Source organism: Manacus vitellinus, unplaced genomic scaffold (assembly GCF_001715985.3).
Source record: "Manacus vitellinus isolate BGI_N305 unplaced genomic scaffold, ASM171598v3 scaffold_13_pilon, whole genome shotgun sequence".
Taxonomy (NCBI): Eukaryota; Metazoa; Chordata; class Aves; order Passeriformes; family Pipridae; genus Manacus; species Manacus vitellinus.
The window spans coordinates 8,274,703-8,289,340 of record NW_021938999.1 but is presented as its reverse complement, the minus strand read 5'-3'; the positions used below and the strand labels follow the sequence as shown (position 1 = coordinate 8,289,340).

General features: G+C 37.5%; 1 protein-coding gene across 2 annotated transcripts in view; it reads left to right on the top strand.

Annotated features, from left to right (window-relative positions):
* Positions 1–14,638, top strand: part of TBC1D22A (TBC1 domain family member 22A) — a 155,391-nt gene that overhangs the window by 8,202 nt on the left and 132,551 nt on the right. For both annotated transcript variants that reach the window (XM_018068010.1, XM_018068011.1), the window contains exon 5: positions 13,053–13,123. In XM_018068010.1, coding sequence (XP_017923499.1) covers positions 13,053–13,123 — 71 coding nt within the window. The remainder of the gene's footprint in view (positions 1–13,052; positions 13,124–14,638) is intronic.

The window sequence follows — 14,638 nt, the reverse complement described above, 5'->3', positions numbered from 1 at the left end:
TCAACTAAAAGTTGTGAAAGAATGTGTTCTTTCACAAGAAAACTCTCAAAACGGGAGACTATGTGTATAAATTTGAAAGTGAAGATTATTTTAGCCACCAACAGATTTTGAAGTTGGGTTTAGTCCACAGATTGGGTGTTGTGAACTTGTAGAAATAGGTAGGTTCTATCAACCCCATCAAATAATATACCAGGTATAGACTGTAATTGGGATATGAATCCACTGGGAAATATTACATAAATATATAATGACAGAGTCATTCTCAAAGTTTCAATGTACAGTTTTATCCAGCAGGTACTTACATACACAAATGGTTATTAGAGCGAGGCATTATCTGAGAACATGAACTAGGAAAGGAATTGAAAAAAACACCTCAGAATTCTCAGAATATAAAATAATTAATTTTTAGGTTATTTTACTCTTATTTATGAATAAAGAACCTATTTCCATGGCTCAAAAGTACCCTTAATTAATTTTTAGTATTTTGTAGAGCTGAACTAATCAACTCATGCTTATAATTTATAATTGCCCTAGTAATTGTTTTGAGTCTTTCTTTAAGACCTCCCAAGACACTTCTCTGTCCTGCAGGCAGTTTTGTTGTTTGTATGATAAATATGTGCAAATAACATGCCTTACTTCCATTTGGCACTTCTTATTTTACTATTGCTATCTTATTACCTATGTTATAAATGGGGACGAATAATGTGAATTGGATCTCAAGAGCAGTTAGCTGTATGAAAAAAACCCTATTCCTATAGAAATGTTACTTCTAGGTATATGTTTTGTGCTGCAAGAGAGAGGTATTCAATGGCCCTAACAATTTACCTTCAAGTAGTAGTATAATGCAAAGCATGGGGAGATAGTCTCATAAAGTTAAAGTTATAGAATGAAAATTGCTAAAAAAGTAGAAGCATGTTACTGCAAGAAATGTGGGCTGGTGGAAGGAGCCTGTTGTAACAAGCAGTTTGGGTTGGTGAGGGACTTGAGGACTGACCCCTGTCAATTAGCTCACATTGAGGTGTACTGAATGCAAATTCAGGAAGCAGGATAGGACTGTTGATAGTATTGCTGGTTTAAGTAGACAGCTGCAGAGTGGACTGCAGGGTCTGTGTGTCTGTGTAGCCTCCCACTCCTGGTACTGCATGCCAGGTTATTCAGAAGGAACAATTTGCAGCAGTTGTTTTGTGCAATCAGCCTGTGCTTATGTTTGACTTGCAGTCAAGATATAGACTTACTTAATTTCATGCCTTGTCCTTCCTTGCAGTGGAGCTTCTGTCACTGAGTGAAGGGGAGATTGCAGAATCTTTTGTGAACAATTGGTTGCTTTAAGAGGAGGGGATGGAACCGTAACAAAGCAGCATAGGGAGAGTGTCTCTGGGAAGAAATTTCTTTCCTTCAACAGGCACTTTGTACATATTAGAGGAACAGTACTTCTGTGTCTGTCAGATTTCCAATTAAAGTTCAGTTCTATTAAATTTGTTAAACTTGTGCTTTTAAGTAGTCTTGCACAATATTTTGGGGAGCTGTTTACATGTGTAAACGGTGTAAGCAGACTATGTTTATAAAATCAGATGACAAAAACAAATAAGTTATCACATAGTTGCAGCCTCAGCATAGCAGTTGTATGATGGGTGTTTTAATATCAATTTAAAAATTAACCTATTAAGCACTTCCTTAATTCCTTCTTTATCTTAAAATCAACTAATTTTCTGATTTTTTTACACTACATGTTTAATGAGTATGTATTGGATGTCAGAAACAAGCAACAACCAACAGTGAGCTTGGTGTACTGTGTTTTTCTGATTTAATAAAGCTTCACAGTGTTGTAATGCTACTGTTATGCAACATAAAACATGTATATCACTTTTTTTAGAGTCAAACCAACTAATTTCTTAAGTTGTAAAGCTGTTTTGCTTGTTAAGGCCACCTTTCTACTTAGTCATGAAGTAGAGTAGTCATGTTCACAAGTTGAACAAAATAACATATGGAAGTTTTAGCATACTACTTTGATAAAAATAATAGAAGGCCCTGTAAAAGCACCCATGAAAATGGTAAGGTGTTCCCATCTTAAATTTATTGATATTACTGTGTCTTATGTTCACATTCAACAGCACTTTTCATTGCATTTTTTAAACCTCATCTATTTCTTTTTCTTATTGTAACGAAATCTCAAAAAAGAGATTTCATAGAGTACCAGTAGCTGCTGAGCCTTGTGCTCTCTTAGATAGTTCTTTGCTATGCAATTAGTAGATTGCTGTGAAGTCTTACAGAACATGTAAAGAATAGCCAAATTCTTGATTAATCTGATGGCAGAAAATAATTACATAGTTTTACAGGAATTAAAAATGGTGTTATCTCAGATTATCTCATAACAATAACTAGTTGCCTGTGTTGTACTATAATAAAAGAATTCTAGGATGGTTCTCTAGAAATTAAATTCAGAAAGAAAACTTCTCATCACAGTGGTCATCTGTATTGTTGCAGCAACTTGAAAAGTAGGATTTTCCTATTTGTGCTCACATGCATTCTAGTTTTATATTACACCTGATTTAACAAAGTAATTACCTTTAATTTAGGGCTCATAAATACAGTGTTCTGTAACAACAATCTGTTATGTCCTTTAAAATTGCTTGTCAAACTGATGCTGGTGAAAAGTTTCAGTAACTTTACAAAATGCATTAGTTGAATTGCACTTAATTTTGTTCCCAACTTCATTAATTTATTTGCACTGAGCTACACAGTGATTTATCTCTATGCTCCTAGTTCACCCGTATAATTTAGAACTTTATTGCCCCTTGCAGCCTGGAACTGCTTGTAGTTGATCATGTTAGTGCTTATTCTTCTTTCAGTTTGTTGATATATAGTATAAAGTGAATGTGTGTCCTGCTGCTGCTTCATGTGATGTGACATTAGTTCTATGTGTCTTTTCAAGTCATGATCACTGTATTTCAGCCATAATGACCAACTGCTCTGGAGACGTTTGCATGTTTGCAGTTAACTGACAAAACTTGTATGGATTAGAGGTTATGGGCTTGCCTTTTACAGGAATTTGATATAATAGAACCTAAGGTATAGCTGAACTGAAATGATGTTCCCAGTGCAACCACTGGAGTAAAGACTCATAATTAAAATAGTAAGAGCTACAATTTTTTAAAAAACATTCAGAATAGGGTTTAAAACCTTTTCCCTTAGTTTTACTTGGAAAGTTTGTTAGAGACTGTTTGAATGGCATTACAGTTTATGATGCACAGACATCGAATGTTTTGGGGGAACTGTGAAAAACTATAATGCCACTTAACATCTTCTACTGGCATAGTTATTCTCCATTACTTACCATCATTTCCATCGTTGGCTTCACTTGTAGGTCTTTCTTAGCAGTTTTATTAATCTTCCTTTTGCCTTAGTGTTTATAATCTTATGTTCACTTGCTTTTCTTTACCTTCTAACACCAACCTCATCTATTTATGCTTCTCTGACTTTCGATGTGAAATAACGGACAAGATGTACTTTTCTGTTCTTTTCTACCAAAGGTTCTGAAAAGGATCTTCCCCTTTTTTTACAAGAGTGGATTGGACTTTATTTCCTGTTTCTGCATGCATTCAGAGTAATGCTTTGTTCCATTGAGAAGATTAAAGGCAGTGTTTGATTTAAAAAAAAAAATAAATTAATGAAGTGCCTAACAGAGCTATTATTCATTTTGAAAACCAGTTGCTGTGGTTGCCATAGTAATAACAAGCCCTCTATTAAAGCTATTTTCTGTATGTGCTGCCTGTATTATAACATGCTGTTGGGGGAGCTGCAGTTCTGTGCATCTGTGCTCTTGAAAGAATTTTCCAGCTTTGTATAGTTAAAATATCCAGGGAATTTATGTTATAGGAACATAAAACATGTAAATCTAGTTTATCACATCTGTCGTGGAGTTGTTCATGCAGGCCATCACTTCATGTAGCCATTTACAGTGATCTCAATGAAATAACAGCTGTATCAGAAATGAATAATACATACAGAGAAATTTTGAACTCCTCTAATATTTCTTGACATATTTTTTATTTATTTGTAATGGGTAGAATTATAAGCTTGTAGTTCCAAGAAAAATACTTGTAGACTTGGTTGTTTGCCCTAATGTATTTTAGGCGTAGTGGTTAATAGCTCTAGTAATTGCTCGTGGGGTTAAAAGGCTGGTAAATTAATGTTTTCTTTGTAAAATACCCCATGAAATATTTATGAAATATGAGGAATCTTTAAATCTACTGCAGTAAAAGGATACTACCCTAAGATTTCTGTTAGAATAATTTCTTTAAACATTTTTTTCTTCAGAGAGGAAATGTATATCTAAATGTATTGTAGTAAGCTAGATAAAAGAAATTTTTCCAAAATTAAATTAATTGTATCAATTTGAAGCAATTTCCTACCACATTATGCCTTCATAATAAGATATCGTAACCAAACAATGTTTCTGTGAAAAGTAACTACTGTCTCCTTAGCAGAAGTGATAGTTGGCTAGTGCAAGCAAATTGAGTTACTTTTTGTCTAAAATCTAGGGGGATTTGTACAGATTTTCATACTCATTGGTCACAGTATTATATCAAATAATAAGACAACTGAAAGACAGAGTAACAATTGAGGTTCAAGCTGTTTCTTCAGAAAGTATCCTTTCAGTCTGGGACAGAGTTCGTAGACAGGATTTTACAAATACTGTTTTTGGATCTGCCTAATTTCAACTTGTTCTGTGCTCACATTTTTAACAAGTGGTCATGTCTGTAATTAGAATGTTTTACAACTGCCCATTTTCAAAATAATTTTTCTGGAATTTTAAGAAAATATTAGTTGTAGTGAAGTGAAGATATTTTTGCAGTGCTATTTTGATTGAAAGTGTGTGTATGATTTGTAGGTGTTATTAAAACTTTTTTGTAGAAATCCTGTGCTTGGGAGCATGTTCTCCAGCTCATAACTGGGATGTCTAATTCCTTGGGAAATCTACAAGGGAAGGAATTACTCTAATAACAATAAATTAAAATTATGCTTTGACTAGGGAGAATGTAATACTTCAACCACTGACAAATAGTTTAATGATTAATTAGGTAATCAATAGAGGTCAAGTTTCAAATGTAAGTACAAGCACATTTCATTGCTATTCTTAATGTCTTGATTGAGGATGAATTTTTTTCTGACACCTCAGTTTAAAGCATTGCAAACTGTGAGGTAGACATACATAGTCAAGTGCGTTTTTACAACACAGCAGTTTCCAAGTGTGAAACTTTCTCATCTGTACTTCCATACTACTGCATTCTATGCAATAGAAGTTAATAAACTTACTGTGTGGTTGGAGTCTATTTGTACCCTACAGAGCAGAAGTGTGGTACCTTTAGATTTGTTCCTTATTTTCCTCTAATTTCATTCTTTCCTATTTGCCTTTATTAAAAACCAAAATTGAACAGTCTAATAGCCAAGGTCTAATTTGGGAAAAAAAAGATGTGTCCATGACATTGTGAGTATAGATGCTGTGAGTATTAAAAAAACTGCAAACAACAAAACAAACAAATAAATAGCCCCAAACAAAACTCTCAAATAAACAAGTTATTTTTGGCATCTCTTTCCATTAGCTGCCATTCATCCTTTAATTTTGTGAATCCATGGGAATAATGACACATATTAAGGGGAGGAAGGCAAAAAATTTTCAGATGAGGAAGGAAATGAAAACGTGCTGGTGGGACAGGTTGAAGAGAACAGATTCCTCATGTAGAAAACTGACAGAAGTTAGACAAGCAGTGCTTTGTTTTCCAGTCTGCTTCTCTCTCTCTACCTCCTCTTTGTGAAGATCTGACATCTGTGGATGTAAGTGAGAACTCTTCAGTCTCTTTGAAGCTCTGAGATGGGTTCCAGGTTTTGAACTTCTCTGACAGTAGGAGCCACATGGGGCTGGTGGCAGCTCTTAAGGCCTGACACTCAGGCAGCAACTTTCTTGGTTGCCAGGAAGGATTGAGCACTGGATGTTGTGTGAGCTTACATCTTGTCCTGATTCTTATCATGTTAAGGCTGTTTTATAACAGAATATTGTACCTGTTTTCTAACAATCTTGTATCAAGTCTCATTTGCTTCTGTTTCTTGGACAGAAGGTTTTTAGAGGTGTATTCAAATAGTTTTTTCTTTATGTGACATCTTTGTGGACTTTCCTGCTCTTAAGCTCCTGATTTCTGCCAGGCTTTTCATATGTTTTTGTAGCTCTTGTGCTCTAAACAAATTAACTTCTAACTCTTTGTTCCCTTGAGCATGCTGTGTGCTATATATTGGCTCAATGTGAAACTTAAAAAAAAAAGTTTTTATCATGTGTTATGTGGAGAAAATTCAGCCTCAAATGGATTTTCTATTGCAAGGTACTGTAAAATGTGCATGTACTTAGCACTTCTTGGTGGGAAAGTTAAATATTCAGTAGGAAACATGGGAGGAAAAAGGAAAAATGAGGTGTTTGAAAGAAAAGCTAAAGAAAATTGGATAAAAAATTGTGATATTGTCGCAGCTTACAGGCTAGAACTTAGACAGTGGAAGCAGGGGCAGGTATCCTGGGAAGAGTATAGGAATACTGCCTTGTTGTGTAAGGTGGAGGTCTGGAAGGCCAAAGCATGGCTGGACTTGGCAAGAAATGCAAAAAAAGGGCTTCTACAGCTATGTTACTCAGAAAAGTCAAAGAAAGTGAACCCCCCCTTATGAACAAGACTGGCAAACCGGTCTTGCCAGATGAGGAGGAGACTGAGGTACTCAACAGAATTTCTGGCTTGGTCTTCACTGGCAACCTCTCTTCCCACACTTCCTGAGTGGATGGACTGCAAGACAGGGACTGGAGGAGCAAAGTGCCTCATACTGCAAGAAAATCATAGAATCATATAAGTTGAAAAAGATCTTTAAGATCATTGAGTTCAACTCCACCATTAAACCATGTCCCCAAGCATGACATCTGCATTTCTTTTAAATACGTCCAAGGATGATGATTCAACCGCTTCCCTGGACAGCATGTCCCAGTGCTTGACAACCCTTTTGGTGAAGAAAATTTTCCTCATATCCAATCTAAACTTTCCATGGTACAACTCGAGGCCTTTTGCTCTTGCCCTATTACTTGGGAGAAGAGACTGACGCCCACCTGGCTACAGCCTCCTGTCAGGTACTTAAAGAGAGCGATAAGGTCCCCGCCTCCCCCCCCCAACCCTCCTTTTCTCCAGGCTCAACACTCCCAGCTCCCTCAGCTGCTCCTCATAAGACTTGTGCTCCAGACCCTTAACAAGCTCTGTTGCCTTCTCTGGACCTGCTCCAACACCTCAATGACTTTGTTGTTGTGAGGGGCCCAGAACTAAACATGGGATTTCAGGTGCAGCCTCACCAGTACCGAATACAGAGGGACTATCGCTTGCCTGGTGCTGCTGGCCACACTATTGCTGATACAAGCCAGGATGCCACTGACCTTCTTGGCTGCCTGGGCACACTGCTGGCTCATGTTCAGCTGGCTGTCAGCCAGGCAGCTTTCCAGCCATTCTTCCTCAAACCTGTGCTTTTGCCTAGGCTTGTGTTCTGTCCACCTGGGGAACCTGAAGATACATAAGTCTATGGGACCTGATGAGGTATATTCTAGTCCTGAGGGAATTGACTGATGTCATTGCCAAACCACTCTCCAATGATATTTGAAAAGTCATGGCAGACCCTGGTAACTGGAAAAAGGGAAACATTGCACCAATTTTTAAAAAGAGTAGAAAGGAGGACCCTGGGAACTACCAATCTGTCAACCTCACCTCTGTGCCTGGGCAGATCATGGAACAGACCCTCCTAGAAGCTCTGTGAAGGCACATGCAGGACAGTGAGGTGATTTGGGACAGCTAGCATGGGTGCACCCAGGGCAAGCCCTTCCTGAGCAATCTTATGGCTTTCTGCAATGGAGTGATTACATCAGTAGACAACAGAAGGCTGCAGATGTCATGTATTTGAACTTTTCTAAAACCTTGGACATGGTGCCCCACAAAATCCTTCTATAAATTGGAGAGAGGTGGACTCCTGGTTGAATGATCGCACCCAGAAAATAGTGGCCAATGGCTCAATGTTCAGATAGAGATCAGTGATGAGTGGTGTCCCTCAGGTCTGCACTGAGACCGGTGCTATTCAATGTCTTCATCAGTGACATATTCCATGGGATCAGGTGCACCCTCAGCAGATTTGCAGATGACACCGAACTGAGTGGTGTGGTTGACACTCTTAAGGGATGGGATGCCATACAGAGGGACTTGTCCAAGTTGGAGGAGTGGGATCATGGGAATGTTATCAGTTTCAACAAAGGCAAGTGAATGGTCCTGAACCTTGTTTGGCGCAACCCTCAATATCAATACAGACTGGGGGATGAAGGGATTTGGGCAGTAAACCAGGGAGAGGGACAGGGAGCAGGTACTGGTGGATGAGAGGCTGACCAGATAAGAAAGCCAAATGTGCCCTGGGCTGCATAAAAGGCAGCATGGCCAGCAGGTTGAGGGAGGTTATTCTCCCCTTTTTCCCCTCTACTCCACTTTGGTGAGACCCCACCTGAAGTACTGCATCCAGCTCTGGAGTCCTCAGAAAAAAAGAGACGTGGACCTGTTGGAGTGAGTACAGAGGGCTGTGAAGATGACCATTGAACTAGACCACCTCTCTTGTGAAGACAGACTGAGAAAGCCTGAATTGTTCAGCCTGGAGAAGAGAAGGCACTGGTGAGATGTTGTGGCCTTTCAAGGGAGCATATAATCAAGATGGGGACAGAATTTTTTTCAGTCTGTTTTGATATGACAAGGGGTGATGATTTAAACTGAAAGAAGGTAGATTCAGACTAGATATAAGAAAGAAATTTTTTACAGTGAGGGTGGTGGAACAGGTTGCCCAGAGAAGTTGTGAATGTCCCATCCCTGGAAGCATTCAAGGTCAGGAGCTCTGGGCAACCTGATCTAGTTGAATATGTCCCTGCTAATTGCAGGGTTGCTGAGCTAGATGGCCTTTAAAGGTCCCTTCCAACCTAAACTATTCTATGAATTTAGTATTTTAATTATGAGATAAAAATGTCAGAATGATTTAATCCCAGCTCTTTTTTTGTTTAACACTGTGTCTTATATGTAACCTGAGAACTGGAACGCAAGTATTTCAATTTTGGGTTATCATTTGATTTTTATGAAGTCACCTGATAGGTCATTTCTAAGAATAAAGCCCACTTTAAAAACAGTAATAGATACACTTTCTATAAAAGTTAGCTCTGTATGTCAAATAAAATGTACGTGTGATTAATGTATTTTAACAGCATCATTAGAATTTAGCTTCACTGACAGTCTTTTGGGTATATCTAAAGTGGTACTCTGTGTATATGCTTTAATATTTTCTTCTCTCTCTTATCATCAGAATAATTTTTATTTTTTACTGTAGCAATGTTAGACTAAGTCTTCTAGGCATGACTTTTACCCTGCTTTTGTAATTGTTGTTGGAAAGGACAGGGTTCCTTGTTTTCTTTCCTCTTTTTTTGGTGATGAACCATCAGAGGAAAGCATAACATGAAGTGATGCTTTAACAACAGTGACATGCAAGGGTCAGACTGTGCTTTTGAGGTTTGCTACTGCACCTGATAAGAATTCTTGCATAACCTCTTTCAATTTTATTGTGTGCTTTTTGTCACTGGCAAAATGCTAGTTGAGCTCACTGTAGTGAAAAGTTAGAACCAGAATTTTGTGTGATTTTTTGGAATAGTCTGAGATACTGGAAGGATCACTGAGGTCTGTGATTTAGGGCATCAGTCAATGTGAAGAAGTAGAATTATCACATACCCAGGGCTAATGGTTTGTGATAGAATTTACTTAATTCTAGATTCTTAATTCTCAAATGTGCAATCATATGTCCGTCTAACAGTTTCTGTCCTGAAAGCAATTACTGTACCACTTAACAAAAGCAAAACCAGAAACAGAAACCTTGAGAAAGTTCAGACCTGGAAAGTTCATCCTGGATGACATGACAACAGAGCAGAGGAGGTTATCAAATACAATAGGTTATTAAATACAGTCCAAAGGTAAAGTTCTATGTGAAATAAGGAGAGTAGAGCAGAATATAAACCCTGTCAGGCCAAATGCGTGGAAGCATTTCTAAAAGAGAGTTTGAGAAACAACTTTGAAAACATATAAAACTAAGCTTTAAATGCTTTTTCTCCAATATTTTGGGAGAAGGAACATTGCCAAAGATTCTGTAGGCCCAGCAGACAATCTAGGTATTAAAAGAGCACTCAGAGAGGATAAGGCAATGGCAGAGGAATATAAATATTTGTGTTCAGCATAGAAGAATGTAGGGACGTATTCGCTCCCAAATGCCGCATTATGGATAATTAGAGGATCTGTTTCAAGTAAGTGTTATGTTGTAATAGAAAGATGTTTTGTCGTTGGTTTTTACTTTCATGCCCAGTGCTGAGATTTCCTTCCAGAAACAAGGGTCCTTTGAAACCTGGTCCCATAGGATATGTGTGTTATTGTTTGAAATTACATGCCAGCCCAAGCTATCCCTAACTAAAGGAAATGTATGTTTGTTGCAGAATAACATCAGAAGGGTGAATTCATTTCTCTTGAAACTTGCAGAAAAACAACATTATTTCTCCATTCTCTTTAAATTTCAAAGAATGAATCCTTAGCTCAAGCAAGTCCTACAAGCAGTTGTTTATATTTAGCTTAAATGCAAAGCAGAGATTTCATTTGCAATGGTGCCATAATTTAAATTGTCATTGTCAAAACTGTCTTTGCTTGGTTATGAACATAGAAGGAAATCTCAGCAGCACCACAGGATAGAAAGCTTTACTGGAATAAGCTGTATTCCAATTTGTCTGTGTACTTCTTGTGTTTGGCCTTAAATGAGTTACTTAGGAGTAAGTAGAATTTTTGTACTAGATGATTTGTTACTGATTTAATCACATGCTCCACATTTCTGATTGTGACAGTAGATTTGCATGTTTTCTTGTTTCATGCTTTTTTTTCCCCCCTTCTCTTTACGTGGCCTGCTTTTAAAGCTTGGTACCCATGTTTGTGCATAGATTGCTATTTCGTTAAGGGAGGAGAAAAAAACCTCAGAAAGGTTAAAAATTAGAGTGAGTTTGGTGGGGTGTAGAGTTGAGAATGAACAATTGATGTTAATAGAAAATAATAAAAGTAGTTTTTGAGTTGCAACTTATTTTCTATTTTCTGCATATACTAATTACATAGTTTGTAAATGGTATGGTTGTGTGTAACAGTAGCCAAAACTTGAAACTTTACCCAAATGATTGCTTGAGAAAGTAATAAACTAACGCACAAGATCGGTTTCCTTTCAGCCAGACTACCAGTGACACAAATAGATCAGATCCAGTAAAACACACTTGTTCATAAATACTGCACAAGGAGGAGTGGAGCAGGATGATGCACAGTTGGAGATCACTTGCTCTCAAAGACTTGGGGCCTTCATTGTTATTAAACCAACTGGAGCTATCTATCATGTTCTGGGATGGAGTAGAAATACATAAATAATTTGTAGATGTGTTTACTTACAGCAGACATTCTCTTTTTTTGTTGTTTTTGTTCATAAACTATACAAAATACCATTTTTCTACTTTTGTTTATATTATATGTTTACTTTGCCTTTACTTCTGTTCGATTCCTGCCTTTTTGGCTCTTAGAAGAATATAACCAGTGATACTGTTACTTATGATTTAGTGCTTGGTATCATGGGGATTTGCTTGACATCAAATCATGGCTGGAATTGAAGCTTGTTGCAGATATGGTGGGACTGCAAGCAAATACCAAAGCTGCTCGGAGGCTGAGCAAACTCCCTGGGGTGTGTAGAACTACTAGAGATGATGTGAGAAATTGCTGTACATAACAAACCACAGTGTGAGAAGCTGTCAGAAGTTGTAGATAGCACCTTATGGGATTCCATGAGTAGTAAAGGGGGAATTGTGTGAGAAATGCCCGAACAGTGCCATTGTGTGGAGAGTGGCCACGGGGGCCACTTTGGAAAGTGCAGTGTTACAAGACCAACGGTGCGAAGGTAATCATTTCAGAAATAGCAAAGTTGGGTATAGCTGTAGCAAAGCTGGGACCATCAGGCAAGAAGTAATTGGAGTGGTTTGTTAAATTGGGACAGAGAAAAGGAAGTAGAAGCGTAGTGGGAAAAGAAGATCAAATAATGGGAAAAAAGGTAAAATTATGTGACTGGGTGCTGTCAGGGGGTCCCTGTTGGGCGTCTTGTGCTTGATCATCACAGCTGGAGTCTTTTTCCTGTTTAATCCTTGTATTTGCAGTGACAACATACTCACGATGAAGTATATTTGTTGTGCCAGCCTGTGACTTACTGTTCTGTTTGTCTCTTAATCTGTATTTATAGTCTGCACAAGTTCTGCTTTCATTGTTTCTTTGAGACTTTGGTTCACAATGAACTCTAGTAGTGTCATATTTTTCTAATATTACTGATCCTTTGGTCATCCTGTATTCTTCCAGTGTCTCTCAACTCCTTGAGATGAAGAATAAGTGAGAAATTTATTGTGATACCACCACGTTTCCTGGGGTTATGTGTATGAGCATGCTTTCATGCTTCCTTCATCCGTGCATAGTGTACAGAAGTACTGTGAACCTTTTAATATTTTTGAAAGCATATGCTGCTGCTCCTTATATTTTGTGTATACTCTAATGTATTACAACTGCTTTATGTGTGTGTACCCTTCATATGTATCTCAAAAAACAGTGGGAGAATAATACATTTATATAGTAAGTTGCCGAGGGAGACAATGTAAGGCATGTACACTAAAAATTAATGCTGAGAAATACTCCAGAAAGTTACCTTATCACACTCAGTACCAATTATCAGAGGTATCCCTATGGATAGCAGTTATCCAGTATTTTATTGTCATTAGGATTGCCCTATATTTCTGATTTCATTGGATTTTGTAAGAAGACATGATCATTGTTGTTACAACCTTTGTGCTAATTTGAATATATCTGTGTATATTAATTAATAGATTCCTTGGTTCTCATGAAACATTTCTCTTTTAATAGATGAACTGCGAAAATTGAGTTGGTCTGGCATTCCCAAACAGGTTCGTCCAATTGCGTGGAAGCTTCTTTCAGTAAGTTGTATTTCTTTTTAATTCTTCCTTTGCATTTAGTAATAATAGCTTTTTCAAGCATTGCAAATAATTTTGCTTGAGTTATAATCCATTAGTGATAGTTGAAAACATTGTGCCCTGTTGCTGAATTGTAATGGAAGTTATGTTCTTTTGCTCAGTTTCAGGCTTATCCTATCAAATTGAAAGGAGGGGGATGAGAAGTAGTAGTAAATCATGTCAGCTATATATCTTTATTTTTCAACCTGGCTTTCTATGAAAGAAAGGCTTGTGTGATAACAGAGGCCTCTTTCAACCAGTTCTGATGGAGTGGTGGAGAGTTCAAAGACAAGAACATTCTTACGGTTTTCTTGAGAATAGGCACACAGTAGAGGAAACGAAGCCTATCAGTGTCCTACGAAAGGCTTCATTTGGACTTCACATTAAAGCAACTGCAAGAAAGGATTAACAATGTACTGAGGAAAAGCTCTGATAGGATCTGTAGGTTTTTTGGCTGATTTTTCTATAGTGGTTTAGGATGAACAAGTCGAAACTGCTGTGGTCAATTAAGTTGTGGCATTGGCTCTCTTGATGTCAGACCTGTGAGTCAGTTCAGAGAGACAACCTAATTAAAAAGCTAATCACATTTTTGTAATGTGAATCTTTGACTGGCTGAGCTCTCTGAACTTTGCCCAATGGCCAGAGGATTTTGCAATGGCAGTAGCTTGAGAGTAGGTAGTAGTAACTTGGTAGTAGCTTGAAATACTGTGGAGCAGCACACAGAGGTGCTTTGGTTGGGCATTGGAGAGAAGCTTGTGGGAATCTGTGATTAACTGGGTTTGGTGTTAGAGAACAGGATTTTTTTAATCTCAGTGTTTGCTCTCTAATTAAAATGGTTCTCCTGCAAAAATACAGTGTTTTCCTCATAGAAGTATTTTTCATGTCTTCCTTTTAAGCTATAGTACTTTTGATGGCAAACAGTTGTGCATTTTAGCTGTTGTTTGTCTGCCTGTGGTTGGGAGAAGGCTTGCAAAGATGTTTGTATTAAAAAGAAACAGAACTCTTGTTCTGTCTACTCTCCAGAGGTTATGAAAGACACTTTCTCAGCAAATCTTCATGCATTTAAGAACTGTTTAAAATTCTGAATTATACACACACCAGTTTAACACTTGAATTTTTCAGAGAGTAGACTTAAACTGCTTTGCTTTTTATAGAATAATTCTGTAGGGAATGCAAAGTATTTACTTCAGATTGACACTGATTTCCAGTGACTGAAAGAGTCTCTCTTGCTGATGAGTTCTACTAAATTTGCAGCTTAGTTCCTTCTAGTGCTAAATGCAGATGCAGCTTAATGGTGGATATTCAAATATCCTACTGTAATTGAAATTAAACACGGAGCTTACAGTGTATTTTAGTTCTGTTTCCAAAGTTGTCTGTGAGATTTTGGTAATGAAAAGGGCATTTTTTTTTTCTCTTGAAGTTTAGGATGCCTGTTTTAAAATACTCAAATTAAAAAAAAATATGGCTAGCTCAAACTTG